The sequence below is a fragment of the Misgurnus anguillicaudatus genome, chromosome 18, assembly GCF_027580225.2.
Source record: "Misgurnus anguillicaudatus chromosome 18, ASM2758022v2, whole genome shotgun sequence".
In the NCBI taxonomy this organism is placed as follows: Eukaryota; Metazoa; Chordata; class Actinopteri; order Cypriniformes; family Cobitidae; genus Misgurnus; species Misgurnus anguillicaudatus.
This window is the reverse complement of record NC_073354.2, coordinates 651419-670387: the sequence shown is the minus strand read 5'-3', so window position 1 is coordinate 670387 and position 18969 is coordinate 651419. Positions and strand designations below refer to the sequence as shown.

At 41.0% G+C, this 18969-nt stretch overlaps 1 protein-coding gene across 3 annotated transcripts in view; it reads left to right on the top strand.

Annotated features, from left to right (window-relative positions):
• ddhd1b (DDHD domain containing 1b) overlaps positions 1–18969 on the top strand; it is a 269259-nt gene that overhangs the window by 68839 nt on the left and 181451 nt on the right. For all 3 annotated transcript variants that reach the window (XM_073855467.1, XM_073855466.1, XM_073855465.1), the window contains 4 exons: positions 741–888; positions 963–1072; positions 1182–1288; positions 3971–4224. In XM_073855467.1, coding sequence (XP_073711568.1) covers positions 741–888; positions 963–1072; positions 1182–1288; positions 3971–4224 — 619 coding nt within the window. The remainder of the gene's footprint in view (positions 1–740; positions 889–962; positions 1073–1181; positions 1289–3970; positions 4225–18969) is intronic.

Sequence of the window (18969 nt, the reverse complement as noted above, 5' to 3'; positions counted from 1 at the left end):
AAATGGCCTAATCTGAACAGCGGATACATGTTACGTAAAATGCATCTCAACCCCCCCACTCTCATTCAATTCCCTCCCCTTCAAAAAAATGTGTATACATCCAGCCTCTCGCCTTTAACAGGAAGTAAATTGCAGCAGTGTTCGTGAAGTTCAAGGCGAAATGGCGTGTCACATTCTGAGGTGTGCTCTTCTACCTATAAAATTTTGGTCTATCCGTGTTTTAAATATGGCAGCAAAGGCAGCCAATCAATGTCAAGTGCTTGCATTTCATAATGAGGTTGCCATTTAAAACTGAAGGGACGCAAAATAGGTGCAAAATCATGCATGTCACATCACAGAACAAGGATAAATACCCCGTTCAATCATTTTATGTCACCTTTAAACTGTCCCTTATTTTCCTTTGCTGAAGTTGGCAACCCTAGACTCCATAGATGAAATAATTAACATATTAAATAGTTAATGTAAGAAAATACTTATGATGTAATGTGCACATGATACTGTATACTGTTAATATTCTTAATATTCTTTTCCATTTGTTAAACTGTTTAACATGGACATTGACAGGTTCTCTGCAGGTTTAGTGAGTTTAAATGTTATACCATTGATTTTGGAGACACTTTTCATTTAGATCAGTGCATATGTACTTTTTTATATTTATTGCAAGCATTTCAGCATGTGTGAAAACCTGGTAAAGTGTTTGGTTAAAGCAAAGTAACCTTTGTTCATTTATGTGTGGTAAGCCTCCAGCAGTGGGACCCGTCTTCACCGAGGTTATGTGGAGGAGGCGGCTCCAGAGGACACACCACCTGAAACAACACATATAGTCTTTGTGGTGCATGGGATTGGCCAAAAGATGGATCAGGGGCGCATCATTCGAAATACAAGCATGTAAGTCCACCAGTCACACAGAGTCTGCACAAAACCATCTAGACTGAAAAATGATGCATATCATTAATGGTTAGGATGCGTGATGCTGCTCGTAAGATGGAGGAGAAGCACTTTTCTGACCGAACAAATGAACATGTTGAGTTCCTTCCTGTGGAATGGAGATCTAAACTGACTCTTGATGGAGGTATTGTCTATGGGCAAATATTGCAAAAAAAAGTACATTTATGTTGGAAAACGTCTGTCAGGAATTAGTGAATGTTCAAGTTAATCTGTGATTAAATGTATTTTTTTAGACACTGTGGACTCCATTACTCCTGATAAAGTGAGAGGTTTGAGAGACATGCTAAACAGCAGTGCAATGGACATCATGTACTACACAAGCCCCTTGTACAGGGATGAGGTGAGATATATGCATCCTTCATTGAGAAAGTATTCACATAATGCATTGAAACAAAGATACTGAATATAACAAGATTGAGCTTGCTCCCGCATGTTGTTTATAATTTGCATAAAGTTAAACAATTCTCAACTTTGTTGCGTGACTGAACATGCCCCATCCAGTCGCCAACAGTTACTGTAGCCGGAAGTCGCACAAACTTTCATCGAAATCAATGAGATTGTCACTAGTCGCTGCTAGTCTGAATGCAGCTTTTCTGTGCAAACGGATGGCGTATGATATCAAAGCATCGTTGAGAGCAGAATGCTCCTCATGCTTTCTAATCGCTCTTGTGGTACTTTTATGTTTTTTTGCGGATCGATCTGCAGTCGGGTGGCATGGGGGGCAGAGATGAGGGGATGGATAAAAGAGACGAAACAACGTAATAATATTTTGTCAACGAAAATGAAAATGAAGAGACATTTTAGCATAGTTTTTATTTTGTAAACCACTCTTACTGTTGTTTTTATTCATCAACTATATTGCATTATACATTTAATTATAGTCATCGTGACATGACCATTATTTACCTTGCATCTTGTCTCGTTTTCGTCACACGATAAAGGTATGTTGACGATGATATTTAGTCATAAATTTCATTGACAAAAGCAAAACTAATACCAAGTACGTCAAGTTTGAACTTGCGTCCTTCGTAGTTCGAACTTGCAAGTTCAGACTCGGAAGAATGATCTCCCGAGGACGGGAGGATGTAAGTCCGGTTATATTGCAGTACTTCAGGTCATCATTCAGTCTAACCAATACGTGCAGCCATGGCTATTTTTATTTTAATGTATTTTTAACAAAATATATAAAATGCAAAAGCCCTGTATATTTTTGTTTTGAAAATATGAATATGTAATTCAGGCACAGACCCGGGGTGGGTAATCAGGAGAACTGGAATAATTCCCTGTGGGCTGCTTAACGGTGGGCCAAGCTTAACGATTTATTTTCAAGAGGACAAACACAAGTGGCAACAGGTAAAGAGAGATAGGCCTATGATTAGCATTAGCAACGTAATTATTCAGCTAATACCGTTGTCAACCTATTCACAAGCAAAATATAAAATTTTATTAAAAGCCTTACATGGCCAATACATGGCGATTCATAGACATAATTTAATATTGACAACAAAACTCAAGCTTGATCTGTATATGCAGTAAAATTACTAATTATTTTTTGTAGTGAATAAGTGAATTATTATGTATTTTTTATTTAACCTTTACATTATTTGTTGAACCATGGTATTAATAAAAACTATACATAATAGTAAGAGCTGAACTTTTGCTTCATTTATCCAATTTGAAAAAAGTGCTAATTTGGAATTACACCATGAAAAAAGTGGGAGGGTCTTGGGCCTGAAACTCCCGGGCTGAAAAGTGGCCCCACTCCGGCCCTGTTCAGGCAACTTGTGCATACGCTGATGAGCTTTAATGTATTTATTATAAAATGAAGTATGATATAAAACACCACCATTTATTTGGATACTACGAAAAGTTTGTACAACATGAAATAAACACATGAAAAAAATCCAGTTAAAGTAAAATGCAGGGATTACTGCAGTGTTAAGATTATATAGAATATGTGATTTAAGTTATGAAACTTAACTTTAACATCAGTTAAAACGATAAGAACAAACAAATAACAGACTTCATATTAATAATATTGAGGAATAAATTAATTGATGAGACAATGCTAGTAGATATATATCCAAAGGGAATATTTAATCATGTTTGACCATCAAACACCAGGGCAGAGCAGCAGCACTGAGACAGTGGCAAATTTCAGAAGGACTTTCCGAGATGAGGCTGCCCTTGGTGGTGTTTACGCCTCTGACCACCCGCTGATTCACTGGAACTCACATATCCAAAAGGAAATTTAAATATAGGTGCTATCTTTACTAAATGACCACATATTTGAAGTTTATTCATCTATATTCTCGACTAAACAGCTCTTAAAACTACATTTTATGACACAGAAAGAGTAATATTTTGAATATTGTGAAGGTTTTAAGCTTCATTGCTGTTGCATTGTGGGAAACATGGCTGTCATAAGTCTGCACAAGTCACCTCCTGATGCATCCACGATAAAATGGGTGGATCAAGGACACATCCAGGGATGTTATGTGAACTTGGCTAAATGTGAACTTGGAATTAGAACGGTACTTGGGCCTTGACTGATGACGTTTTACAAGTCCACAAGAACACAAGTAGAGACAAGAATGCATATTAAGAAATGGCCCATGACACCGGCAGCTTGCAACTGAGGTGCCCTTGAACAAGGCACCTTATCCCTAGTTTCTCCCCAGGTATTGCAGTGATAGCTGCCCACTGCTTCTGGTATGTGTGTGTTCATGATATGCAGTGCGTATTGTTACTACTTACTGGAACGTGTTAAGTGCAGAGGTCACATTTTGAGTATGGGCTAACATACTTCACAATCACTTTACTTTTACTCTGTTTTTGCTAGGATGCTGTCTTAAAAGACACTATGTAGATGCTAGGTAGCTCTCTAGATTTTAGAACAGAAGTATTATGTAAAATAAATCAAAGTGATGCCTCATATGAACACACTTATTCTTTCTCTTTTTGTTCTACATAGACAAATAAACAAGTTTTTGTTTCACACTTTTTGCTCCTTTATCCTCAGATAACGCGAGGTCTGACCAAAGAAATGAACCGACTCTACACACTCTTCTGTGAGCGCAACCCAGAATTTGCAGGGAAAGGAAAAGTGTCCATCGTCTCTCACTCACTTGGCTGTGTCATCACTTTTGATATCATGACAGGGTGGGACCCTGTACGCTTTGTTTCTGAAGTGGTGCCAGATTCAATTGAGACAGATACAAGCAGACATGGCTATGAGCGACAGCTGTTGGAGAAACTTCGACTTACACGATTAAGGTTTGCATAAGTAATATTAAAAAGTCTATGCTTACATTTACATTAATGAAAGATTTGATGTGTTGTTCAACTCGGGTATTAAAAGAATGATTCACTCCCAGGCACGGATTGGCCATAGGGAGGACTTGGAGAATTCCCTGTGGGCCTGTCAGTTTTTTGGCTACGAGGGCCGGTGTTGTCATGCAACCGGGTTAAAGCTTGCTGTCCCTAAGCTGCCAGCACTCACAGCAGCCCCACTCCCGTAATTTCCGGGTGTAAGATGATCCCGCCGCTTTATGCTCAGGTTGATTGTGTCCCGACCACTTATTGGAAGAATTCTTGCATTAGGTTCCATAAACGTCTAAAACGCATGAAAAACGTAGGACGCCCCACTTCCTTCTGTTTTTAAAAGCGCTCACCTGTGAACACGTTTTGTTTCAGACGCCCCTATATTTAAGGGCACTTGCCGTGCGTCTAGATTTAAAATAAATTTGATACTGGGGTGGGCAGCGGAGTCAGTATTTGTATTTGTATCTGTAACAATCTCAAAATTATTAGGGCCCGAGCACACCAGGGTGTGAGGACCCTATTGTTTTTGCTCTGTTTATTATTATTAGGGCCCGAGCACACCAGGGTGTGAGGACTCTATTGTATTTGCTCCGTTTATTATTAGGGCCCGAGCACCGAGGAGCAGGCCAGAATGGCCTGCACCGAAAGGTGCGAAGCCCTATTGTTTTTGCTCCATTTATTAGGGCCCGAGCACCGAGGAGCAGGCCAGAATGGCCTGCACCGAAAGGTGCGAAGCCCTATTGGTTTTGCTCGAATTTATTAGGGCCCGAGCACCGAGGAGCAGGCCAGAATGGCCTGCACCGAAAGGTGCGAAGACCTATTGTTTTGCTCGGATTTATTAGGGCCCGAGCACCGAGGAGCAGGCCAGAATGGCCTGCACCGAAAGGTGCGAAGCCCTATTGTTTTTGCTCTGATTATTAGTGCCCGAGCACCGAGGAGCAGGCCGGAATGGCCTGCACTGTGGGTGCATAGCCCTATTGTTTTTGCTCCGTTTCTTATTATTAGGGCCCGAGCACCGAGGAGCAGGCCAGAATGGCCTGCACCGTGGGTGCAAAGCACTATTGTTTTTGCTTCGTTTATTATTAGGGCCCGAGCACACCGGGGTGTGAGGACCCTATTGTTTTTGCTCCGTTTATTATTATTATTATTATTATTAGGGCACAAGCACACCAGGGTGTGAGGACCCTATTGTTTTTGCTCCGTTTATTATTATTATTATTATTATTATTAGGGGTCAAGCACCGAAGGTGCTGAGACACCTATTGCAATTGTTAGTATTATTATTATTATTATTCTTACTCTTGTCCAATGGGAGTCTATGGCAGCCCTATGAACCATAAGTAGTGGAATGATGAAATTTGGCACAATTGTAGTGGTGGTCCTAAATAGTCATGTGACGAATAATGGGGTCTCTAGCAGTAACTCTATAGCGCCACCAGCAGATCAAAAATTCAATGTTCGAACTGTTATAACTAATGATACATTTGAACTATGAAAATTCTACTTAGTACACGTGATTGCCCTTCTCACATTAATTGATTTTAATACCTTACAGTAAGACTCCTCCCATTACAGTAGTGGCCATTTTTGAAATGTACAGTTGTTTGTTTTTTCGCTATTCCTCATTCAAATTTGGTTCAATTGTTATGAAGTTTGTCACAGATGATCTTTGTAGTGAGCTGCATAGAAATGATCGAACAGAATTTTGATATTTATCTTTATGCAAAAGTAATAAATGCGTGAACTTAACGAGGTTGATGCAATAATGGTTCTGAAGCTGTACCTCGGTCATTCTTTGATCAATTGAAATGAAATTTGGTACACTTATGTTGACCATGAACTGGGGGTCCATATCAAATTTGGTGACAGAGCCACCTATGGGTCATGAGATATGAAAATAGGCAATTTTTGCCCATAACTTCTGAACTGTTTGTCAGAAAATTATGATTTAAATTTTTCAATTCAATTTTATTTATATAGCGCTTTTCACAATACTCAATTGTTTCAAAGCAGCTTTACATTAATAGAAGCAGTAAAAGCACAGAAAAACGACAGATAGCACAACATAATACACAATAGCATAAGCAGTCAAATTTGCTGCGGCTATGACGCGACATTATGAGCGAGCGTATTACTAATGTAACGTCTAGGAGAACAAGCTAAGTTAAGCCCAAGCAGGCTACCTCCCCGGGGTAAAAAACCCCCTAGGAGAAAAAAAACAAAAACCCTGTGTTGTTTAGCCGAGGAAATAAAAATAAAAAGTCCTAGGAGGGACAAACCCTTGGGAGATATACATGTATACACACACATATAAACGGATAAGGAGCTTAAGCGGAGATTAAGCGGAGATTAAGCAGAGATTAAGCGGATATTAAGCGGGTCCTGCCGGTGGTCGTTGGTCAGGCATCAGCTGGGCATCACATTGAAGGACGACCAGTAGATCAGAGGTGTGCCGACTTTCACATCTACCGGAACTGGGTCTGTTTGTCCCATTGTCCTCAGGGTCAATGGGACCCAGGGACGAGACCGGGAGAGAAAAACTAAATCATATTAGCGTAGGGGCCGTTCACATGTAATGCAAGTGTCACACAGTGATGTGGTTTAATCAGCTTAGTTTCAGACAGACTAACTATTGCGGCATAATTATATTATCCACAGTTGAGGATTTTGCAAATTGGGGGCCCACTGCGACGGTATATATGGTAACTAAGGGTCACCTTCCGATTTTTAAGAGAAAACGAAACCTGTCGACCCGTTTGACTAAGGCCTGTAACCCCACTGTCGTCGTTTATGCAGGTTCAGTGGCAAACGGGTCTATATTGCATACTATTTACAAGATCACGAGAAAACGCCAACATCGCAACCTGACCATACGTGTCAACCCGTTTGACTAAGGCTGGAGGCCCCACTGTCGTCGTTAATGCAGGTTCAGTGGCAAACGGGTCTGTATGGCATACTATTCACAAGACACAAGAAAGCGCCAAAATCGCCACCCGACCATACGTGCCAACCCGTTTGACTAAGGCCGGAAGCCCCACTGTCGTCGTTAATGCAGGTTCAGTGGCAAACGGGTCTGTATGGCATACTATTCGCAATATAAAGAAAGCGCCAAAATCACAATCCAACCATACGTGCCAACCCGTTTGACTAAGGCCAGAAGCCCCACTGTCGTCGTTAATGCAGGTTCAGTGGCAAACGGGTCTGTATGGCATACTATTCGCAATACAAAGAAAGCGCCAAAATCACAACCCAACCATACGTGCCAACCAGTTTGACGAAGGCTGGAGGCCCCACTGTCGTCGTTAATGCAGGTTCAGTGGCAAACGGGTTTGTATGGCATACTATTCACAAGACACAGAAAGCGCCAAAATCACAACCCAACCATACGTGCCAACCCGTTTGACTAAGGCTGGAGGCCCCACTGTCGTCATTAATGCAGGTTCAGTGGCAAACGGGTTTGTATGGCATACTATTCACAAGAACACGAAAGTTCCAAAATCGCAATCCGACTATAGGTTAAGATAAGATTTTTATGTATTTATTTGGTTGGTCTGTGTTATGACCGCGAGTGCTTTGTTCCGTAGAGATAACTATTTCGAGTTAAGTACTTTTACTAGACAAATTATGCGAATGCTTTGTTGAAGAGAAAAGTTTTAAGTCTAGATTTAAAATTATCGACTGTGTCTGATTCTCGGACATCGGTTGGTAAATCATTCCAGAGCTTAGGGGCTAAGTATGAAAATGACCTTCCACTTTTAGACACTTTTGATAGTCTAGGGATAATCAAGAGACCAGAATTTTGCGACCGTAGTGTGCGTGATGGATTGTATTCTGATAGTAATTCTCTAAGATATGAGGGTGCTAGGCCATTTAAAGCTTTGTAGGTGATTAGTGATATTTTAAATTGTATGCGATATTTAACTGGTAGCCAGTGTAAAGATGCCAGAATTGGGCTTATGTGGTCATACTTTTTAGATCGAGTAAGTACCCTTGCGGAAGCGTTTTGAACTAGCTGTAGCTTGTTTACTTGATTTGCATGGCATCCCCCGAGTAGCCAGTTACAATAGTCTATTCTAGAGGTCATAAAAGCATGGATAAGCTTCTCTGCGTCAGATGTAGACAGTATATGGCGTATTTTCGAGATATTTCTAAGATGGAAGAATGCTGTGCGGCAGACGTTGGCGATATGACTATCGAAGGATAAATTGCTGTCGAACATCACACCTAAGTTCCTAACCGTGGAAGATGGCACCACAGTGCAGCCATCTATGTGCAACTTGTAATCTGACATATTATGTTTGTAGCGATTCGGTTCAATAATAAGTATCTCTGTCTTATTGGAGTTCAGCTTAAGAAAGTTATGTGCCATCCAGTCACTAACATCGCTAAGGCAGTCTGTTAGCTTAGAAAACGTGTGTGTTTCGCTGGGATGTGAGGAGATGTAAAGCTGGGTATCATCCGCATAGCAGTGAAAACTTATGTTATGTTTCCTGATGATTTCTCCTAGAGGTAACATGTATAACGAGAACAGGATAGGACCTAAAACCGATCCCTGCGGTACACCGTATTTAACCAGGGAGTGATATGACTCTTCCTCGTTTACATAAACAAAGTGATAGCGATTGGTTAGATACGACCTAAACCAGGCTAGCGCCTGACCACTGATACCAACATAGTTTTCTAGTCTATTGAGTAAGATTGTATGATCTATTGTGTCAAAGGCTGCACTAAGGTCTAATAATATAAGAATTGAGATTTCACCACGATCGGATGTTAATAGGAGGTCATTTGTAACTCTAAGCAACGCTGTCTCTGTGCTATGGTGGGGCCTGAATCCTGATTGGAACTTTTCATATGTACTATTATTTGTCAAGAATGTGCGTAACTGGCTTGCCACTACCTTTTCTAATATTTTCGAAAGAAACGGGAGATTTGAGATTGGTCTAAAGTTATTAAGCTCTCCCTGATCAAGCTGTGGTTTTTTAATCAGCGGTTTAATAACTGCTAGTTTGAAAGCTGTTGGAACGTATCCTATTTCTAGCGATGAGTTAAAGATATTTAGAACCGGGGTTGACACTACAGGGAATTCCTCTTTAAGCAGTTTTGTGGGAACGGGGTCTAATATACAGGATGATGATTTGGATGATGTAACTAGTCTAGAGAGCTCATCTATTGTAGTAGGTTTAAATGAATCAAGATGTTCGTATGGTAGTCTAGTGTTAAGTGAACTAACGCGTAGAGTGGTGGCTGCCTGGGTAGCTACGATGTTTTCCCTTATAGCCGTAATTTTGTTAGAAAAGAAGTTCATGAAGTCGTTACTATTGTGTTGAAGTTTACTATTGGTTTCTGTTTGTTCTTTATTTCTAGTCAGTTTTGCAACGGTGCTGAAGAGGAAACGAGGGTTATTATGATTCTCATTTATAAGCTTGCTAAGATAGGTAGATCTGGCGGTTTTAATAGCCTGTCTGTATTGTTTAACACTCTCTTTCCATGCTGCACGCCATACCTCTAACTTTGTGCTTCTATAATTTCTTTCCATTTTCCTAGTTGCCCTTTTGAGTGCTGCGGTGTGATGATCATACCATGGAGCTGGCGGTTTTTCTTTGATTCTCTATTTTCGAATGGGAGCAACGGCATCCAATGTGTTAGAACAGACATTGTTTAGGTTTTCTATTACAATATCTAGATTGTCACAGTTATCTGCTACATGTTTAATTTGGGACAGGTCTGGAAGAGTGCTAATAAAGCTATCTTTAGTGGTGGAAATTATTGTTCTGGCTAATCTGTAGCATGTTGTGGATTGAGTGATCCTATCTAGAAGTACAGTGACTAGCTAAGTTTCCATCCACTTGTCAATCGAATTATCTGAAGTTCGGTTAAAAAACTTATGCGAATAAAGCTGGTGAAAGTGTGTTTCCATCCAACGGCTTTAAAGCGAATAAAAACCTGTGCGTGATGACGTCACATGCTGGTTTGCGATCAAATTGGTATATCGAATTGATTTGAGACATTTGAAGGTGTTTCCATTCATTTTCGCACTGAATCGCACAATATTCAAGCAAACATTTGCGAACAAAGTTTTGCCAGACAAATTTGCGGCATTTCACAAGTTTTAAGTGCTTATGTGCCAGCTGAGATGATAGCGACATATCAAGCTATAATAATAAGAAAATTACGTTAACATCAAATTGCTATGATGATGCAGATGCATGTAAATGCCCAACGACAACGGAGGCATTAACGTGAAATGATAGTCCGGATCAATTCTTAACGTAAATGAGAACGTAAAAATATCTTTAGAGTTGTTAATAAGCCAATAAAGCTACGAGGGTTCTTTGGCCGAGGATCCATCTCATCAAGGTCGAATTTGCTTTTATTTTCCCTCCGGCACCGTTGCGAGATAACTCTCTTTTTTGAAACACGTATCGCTGTTTGAGCGCCTCATTTACTCCGGAGGACGTCTTGTCATAACCTTGGACATTTCCTTCGCGAGTTCCTGATAAATTATGGCATTTCTTAGATTTTTGCTATCTAAAATAGAGCTGTAATCGAACCCGAAAGTATATTTAGATTGACAGCTTTTTAAAAGCCCGAACCCGTTTACAGCCATACATTATTTAAATTTGCGCACGCAAACAGCTTTTATCAAGAATGAGTAATTTACACAGGTTTTAACATTATTTATTAATGACTAACTGGGCTACACGTCACTTGGAAGTTGAAACAAAGAAAAAAAATAAGTCATCTGTAACATCGTAACATCTCGTTCTAAATAGGCATATGCAATACATTATAGGCCAACATGCCAATAAAAACAATTATTTCTTAACGAATTAAATTGAGATAATACATTCTGAATTAAGATGGGTATTTGGCAATAACGAAATTAGGATAAAGGTTCCGTGGTATTTGCTTCGGCACTTTCTTTACATTAATGCCAACATTAGTCTATATCCTCTGCCTAAATTATGTATTTAAGACTAAGTAATATTTAGTTATAAATTAAAAAACCTTTACTCACCAAGATTAGGCATTTTTGTTGAGGAAATTATTAAATCCACTGTAAATGGCTTCAGCGTGGTCAGCATTGAACTTGACCGCTCATTTACCGTGCAAAGGCGGAGCACGAGCCCGTGTAAAATGTTAGAAATGAAGCCCGAATCCAACCGAACCCATCGGGTTCGGGCAAAGATCTTCAGCTCGTTATTTTCTCTGCTAAATTAAATTTTAAATGAATGTCGTCTCGACGTTTGTCCACTTACATCTGACTTTGTTGACACACGCCATTTTTGCCACCAGAGCGGAATGACCTAAAACTTTTTTTTTCTTGTGTTGGGTGTGGGTTGCAACCATAAAAGGACCTAAACCTGAATCGCAAATCAGTATTTATTCGGCAAATAACGTTTCCATCAGCGATTATCGGATAAGCCATATATCGATCAAGATAAAATCCGATGAGATCGAACGTATTTCTTTTGATTCGATATTCATGAAATTCAATCGAATTTTACTGTTTCCATAACGCATTTTTCATTCAATATCACTTAATTCGGATAAAAACATGTGGATGGAAACATGGCTTATGACACAAGGTAATGGTCAGAAACTGCATCACTCTGAGGTGATATTTTGATGTCATTAATATTGAGCCCGAGTGACAGAATTAAGTCTAATGTGTGCTTACGAGTATGCGTTGGCCCTGTCACGTTTTGTCTAATATTGAGAGAATTTAGAACATCCATAAACGCACGTCCTAGTGCATCTTTTGGGTTATCCACATGAATATTAAAATCACCAACGATAAGAGCTTTATCTACAGTGACTACAAGCTCAGACAGGAAATCTGCTATTTCTTTAAGGAAATCTGCATGGTGGCCCGGAGGTCTATAGATTGTAGCTAAGGCAAAAGAGAGCTGTTTGTGGTTACGATCGGTTATTTCCATATTTAACAACATTAGTTCAAATGATTTAAATTTTACTTCAGATTTTTGGTTTACTTTAAAAATGTTGTTGTATATTGTAGCTACACCACCCCCTCTCCCCTTTAATCGAGGTTCGTGTTTATAATAATAGTCTTGTGGGGTGGATTCATTTAAACTAATGTAGTCGTCTGCTTTAAGCCAGGTTTCTGTTAAACAGAGTGCATCTAAGTTTTGGTCTGTAACTATTTCATTGACAATAGGTTCTTTATTGGTAAGCGATCTAATGTTAAGAAGGCTGAATTTTAACATTCGATGTTCATCTGTTAATGTATTGTTTTCTAATTTTATATTAATCAGATTTGTACCAGATGTGGTAAGCGGTGCTCTGTATTTATTTGTTCGGGGAACAGATACAGTTGAAATGTGTTGATATTCTGGTAAGATTGACTCGAAGTGCTGGGATATAAGTGATCTTGACATATCACGGCAGCTAACAGACGGACGGTTAAGCCGATCCGTCTGTTTCCTGACCTGTACCCTGGATAGTCAGACTGTATTAGAAGTAAGACTATTGGTCAGATTTATAGAGAGAATCGCCCTTCCTTCCTGAGACGGATGGAGGCCATCTCTCTTTAGCAGGTCTGGTCTCCCCCGGAAATGCTTCCAATTGTCTATAAACCCTACGTTATGCTGAGGGCACCATTTTGACATCCAGTCGTGAAGAGACAATAATCTACTGTAAGTTTCGGGGAGGTAGGCGGGGAGGGGACCAGAGCATATTACATTGTCTGACATTGTTTTAGCAATTTCACATATCTCTTTAATATTATCTTTGGTGATCTCCGACTGGCGGAGTCTGGTGTCATTCGTGCCGGCGTGAATAACAATTTTAGAAAACTTACGCTTAGCATTAGCCAGCAATTTAAGTTTTGATCTAATGTCTGAAGACCTGGCTCCCGGTATACAATCGACTATGGTGGCTGGTGCCTCAATGTTCGCGTTCCTAAGTATCGAATCTCCAATAACCAAGGCACTATTAACAGACGTCTCAGTCGGTGTATTGCTTAGAATATCGAACCTGTTTGAAAGTACCAGGGGGGTCTTGGGTGGGCACCGGAAACGACTGTGCCGCCTGACAGTCACCCAGTTAGTCGGCCGCCTTGACTCAGATGACGGAACCAAGCTATGTGTATTACGTTTAACACTAGGCGCACCCGAAGCAGTGTTTGTAGCATTAGCGGTATTAGCGTTTGTAGCATTAGCGTTATTAACGTTTGTAGCATTAACGGTATTAGCGTTTGTAGCATTAGCGGTATTGCTGTCATCAACTAGCGTTTGGATGCGCGCTTCTAGTTCTGCAATCTTCTCCGTCAGCCTTACTACTTCAATACACTTAGCACAAGTAAACCCCTCTGTGCTGATGGAAGAAGCTAAACTGTACATGTGGCAAGTAATGCAGGTTACAATAACAAGCGGAGTCTTACCGCTTTCATTTTGGGTGATGGCGTCTTCGGTCACCTGGACGCGGTCCGTGAAGCTACATCGCGAGGGAAGCTCGCTCGCAGCACGCCCTGATCGCCTGCGGACGTCTGTAGCCAGTGTGATGTGAGGCACGCTGAATCTGCGACGGCCAGGCAGCAGCTCCTCCACGGCTTCCCGATCGCTTTCATTCTGGGCGATGGCGTCTCCGTTCCCTCGAGCGCGGTCCGTGAAGCTGCACCGCGTAGGGTGTTCGCTTTTTGCATTTCTCGGTCGCTTGTGGATGTCTGGAGCCTGGGTGAACTGGGCGCTGTACGTCGCGTAGGATCTGCGATAACCGGGTATCAACTGCTCCACAGCTTCCCGCTTAGGTGAGGACAGGTCTGAATAGCATACATTGGATGAGTCCGGCATTAGATCGGCACCTGTTTGTTGATGCTAGCGGGCTATATGCTAACACTGGGTGTTTAGCAGTGATAAATCGTTTCACGTGGTAGTACTGCTCAATAGTCGTCACGGTAAAGTATTCTTGAGATAAACGAATATGTTATATTATATAAATAGGAACAAGGTAGTCAGAAAATAGGATTTGGATGATAAACTCGACGGAGCTCTGATGCACGATGCTCACTGGCATGTGGTCCAGTACCATGATCTTGATGTCTATGGATTGCTTACATCATGCCGCATCTGTCGGTGTGTATTTTGCCGGGTTTGACCAAACCGGCTGTCCGCCATTTTGAAATTTCACATAAATTGTTATATATTTTGAACTATTGGACATATCCGCGCAAAAAGTGGTAAGGAGCTTTGACATGATGTCCTGAAGGTACCTGGGAAGTCAGAGTACAGCGCCACCTAGGGGTAATAAACTATAACAGTTCTTATGGAACTGCTTATAACTTCGGAATACTTTGTCTGATATGAATTTCTTTCTGAAATTGTATTCACTGGTTTATGCCGGTTGCAACGATACCTCCTTTGTCATTTTCCAACATTCTGTTCATGTATTATTGTAAAGCATTTGGTAGATGATTTTTCCGCTACTCCTTTTACAAATTTTGTTTATTTTTTGCCAGGTTCTGCTCGTATAATGTTTGGAGCAATCCGCACAGAAATGACTGAACCGATTTTTGATATTATGTTATCTTTCTTAGAAATACCACTCCAAAGTTGACCGTGCCTGTGACGATGTCTATTTGTCATAGTAAATTAATATGACTGTATATTACATTGTATAGCATTACTATACATAATGATCTGCTTGTCTTCAATATCACTTGAACTCATGTACATTGTATTTCTGGTATTTCTACTTCTGCTGTGTCAATTCTGCATATTTGGTGATTGACATATGTCAATCCTTGCAGATATCTAATATTTTTCTGCTGCCCCATGAACTGTGTCAACTGAGTGGCGCATCCAGGAAATCACATGCATTGAGATTCTGAGTTCTTGGGTTCGAATCCCACCTGAGTCATGTATTAGGTTTTTCTATTAATGTTTTGTTCTTCCTCATCAATTCTTCTCAACCTGTCTGTAGTTCACATATGTTATATTTTTCCATGTTTGCTGTTGTTGCTCTGCATTGTGGTGATTCCTGAGCCTTGCGTGTTTGATGCACTTTATGGTGCTTGCTGTGCTTTGTGAGCTTGCTGTGCTTTGTGTGCTTGCTGTGCTTTGTGAGCTTCACTTTGTTTATGTAAACGAGGAAGAGTCATATCACTCCCTGGTTAAATACGGTGTACCGCAGGGTTCGGTTTTAGGTCCTATCCTGTTCTCGTTATACATGTTACCTCTAGGAGACATTATCAGGAAACATAACATAAGTTTTCACTGCTATGCGGATGATACCCAGCTTTACATCTCCTCACATCCCAGTGAAACACACACGTTTTCTAAGCTAACAGACTGCCTTAGCGATGTTAGTGACTGGATGGCACATAACTTTCTTAAGTTGAACTCCAATAAGACAGAGATACTTATCATTGAACCGAATCGCTACAAACATAATATGTCAGATTACAAGTTGCACATAGATGGCTGCACTGTGGTGCCATCTTCCACGGTTAGGAACTTAGGTGTGATGTTCGACAGCAACTTATCCTTCGATAGTCATATCGCCAACGTCTGCCGCACAGCATTCTTCCATCTTAGAAATATCTAGAAAATACGCCATATACTGTCTACATCTGACGCAGAGAAGCTTATCCATGCTTTTATGACCTCTAGAATAGACTATTGTAACTCGCTACTCGGGGGATGCCATGCAAATCAAGTAAACAAGCTTCAGCTAGTTCAAAACGCTTCCGCAAGGGTACTTACTCGATCTAAAAAGTATGACCACATAAGCCCAATTCTGGCATCTTTACACTGGCTACCAGTTAAATATCGCATACAATTTAAAATATCACTAATCACCTACAAAGCTTTAAATGGCCTAGCACCCTCATATCTTAGAGAATTACTATCAGAATACAATCCATCACGCACACTACGGTCGCAAAATTCTGGTCTCTTGATTATCCCTAGACTATCAAAAGTGTCTAAAAGTGGAAGGTCATTTTCCTACTTAGCCCCTAAGCTCTGGAATGATTTACCAACCGATGTCCGAGAATCAGACACAGTCGATAATTTTAAATCTAGACTTAAAACTTTTCTCTTCAACAAAGCATTCGCATAATTTGTCTAGTAAAAGTACTTAACTCGAAATAGTTATCTGTACGGAACAAAGCACTCGCGGTCATAACACAGACCAACCAAATAAATAAATAAAAACCTTATCTTAACCTATAGTCGGATTGCGATTTTGGAACTTTCGTGTTCTTGTGAATAGTATGCCATACAAACCCGTTTGCCGCTGAACCTGCATTAACGACGACAGTGGGGCCTCCAGCCTTAGTCAAACGGGTTGGCACGTATGGGTGGGTTGTGATTTTGGCGCTTTCTTTGTATTGCAAATAGTATGCCATACAGACCCGTTTGCCACTGAACCTGCATTAACGACGACAGTGGGGCTTTTGGCCTTAGTCAAACGGGTTGGCACGTATGGTTGGGTTGTGATTTTGGCGCTTTCTTTCTATTGCGAATAGTATGCCATACAGACCCGTTTGCCACTGAACCTGCATTAACGACGACAGTGGGGTTACAGGCCTTAGTCAAACGTGTCGACAGGTTTCATTTTCTCTTAAAAATCGGAAGGTGACCCTTAGTTACCATATATACCGTCGCAGTGGGCCCCCAATTTGCAAAATCCTCAACTGTGGATAAAACAATTATGCCTCAATAGTTAGTCTGTCTGAAACTAAGCTGATTAAACCACATCACTGTGTGACACTTGCATTACATGTGAACGGCCCCTACGCTAATATGATTTTGTTTTTCTCTCCCTGTCTCGTCCCTGGGTCCCATTGACCCTGAGGACAATGGGACAAACAGACCCAGTTCCGGTAGATGTGAAAGTCGGCACACCTCTGATCTACTGGTCGTCCTTCAATGTGATGCCCAGCTGATGCCTGACCAACGACCACCGGCAGGACCCGCTTAATATCCGCTTAATCTCCGCTTAATCTCCGCTTAAGCTCCTTATCCGTTTATATGTGTGTATATACATGTATATCTCCCAAGGGTTTTTCCCTCCTAGGACTTTTATTTTTATTTCCTCGGCTAAACAACCCGGGGTTTTTGTTTTTTTTCTCCTAGGGGTTTTTTTACCCCGGGGAGGTAGCCTGCTTGGGCTTAACTTAGCTTCTTCTTTTAGACGTTACATTAGTAATAAGCTCGCTCATAATGTCGCGTCATAGCCGCAGCAAATTTGACTGCTTATGCTATTGTGTATTATGTTATGCTATCTGTCGTTTTTCTGTGCTTTTACTGCTTCTATTAATGTAAAGCTGCTTTGAAACAATTGAGTATTGTGAAAAGCGCTATATAAATAAAATTGAATTGAAAAAAAAATTGAAGCTTGCTGTGCTTTGTGTGCTTGCTGTGCTTTGTGAGCTTGCTGTGCTTTGTGTGCTTGCTGTGCTTTGTGAGCTTGCTGTGCTTTGTGTGCTTGCTGTGCTTTGTGTGCTTGCTGTGCTTTGTGAGCTTGCTGTTTTTTGTGAGCTTGCTGTGCTTTGTGTGCTTGCTGTGCTTTGTGAGCTTAATGTGCTTTGTGTGCTTGCTGTGCTTTGTGAGCTTGCTGTGCTTTCTGAGCTTGCTGTGCTTTGTGTGCTTGCTGTGCTTGGTGAGCTTGCTGTGCATTTTGAGCTTGTTGTGCTTTGTCAGCTTGCTGTGCTTGGTATGCTTGGTGTGCTTGCTGTGCTTGGTGATCTTGCTGTGGTTTGTGAGCTTGTTGTGCTTTTTGAGCTTGCTGTGCTTTGTGTGTTTGATGTGCTTTGTGTGCTTGCTGTGTTTTGTGAGCTTACTGTGCTTTGTGTGCTTGCTGTGTTTTGTGAGCTTGCTGTGCTTTGTGAGCTTGCTATGCTCTGTGAGCTTGCCATGCTTTGTGTGCTTTGTATGCTTGCTGTGCTTTGTGAGCTTGCTGTGCTTTGGGAGCTTGCTGTGCTTTGTGTGCCTGCTGTGCTTTGTGTGCTGGCTGTGCTTTGTGTGCTTGGTGAGCTTGCTGTGCTTTGTGTGCTTTGTGAGCTTGCTGTGATTTGTGAGCTTGCTGTGTTTTGTGTGCTTGCTGTGCTTGCTTTGGGTGCTCAGAATGGCCTGCACCGTGGGTGCAAAGCCCTATTGTTTTTGCTACGTTTATTATTATTAGGGCCCGAGCACACTGGGGTGTGAGGACCCTATTGCTTTTACTCCGTTTATTATTATTTTTCTTCTTCTTCTTCTTCTTCTTCTCCGAAATGGATCGCATTTTTGAGGGCCTAAACATACCCGAAAACTCATGAAAATTTACACACGCGTCAGAAGTGGCGAAAATGTACATGTAGTATAGGTGTCAGAAGTGGGCGTGTAAAAATGCCCCCCCACTACGAAAAACATACAGATACGAAATTTGGTAGGGTCATCTATGACCCCAAAACCTTCAAAAAAGTCTCTTGGAGCTAAGCTCTAAACCCCACAGCCGGCCATTTTGAATTTTCTCTGTCATTTTCTGACATTTCCAAGCGTCGTACCTTAACAAACTCCTCATAGAGATTTTATCAGATCGTCATCATATTTGGTCAATCTCATCTAAAGGCCTTTGCGATGTTAAATTGCGGAGCTTTTGACTTTTCGTTGGAGGGTGTGTCTGTGGCGGCCTGACAAAGTTCTGCGTTTTCGCCATGAAACAGGAAGTTGTTATAACTAAGGCTTACAA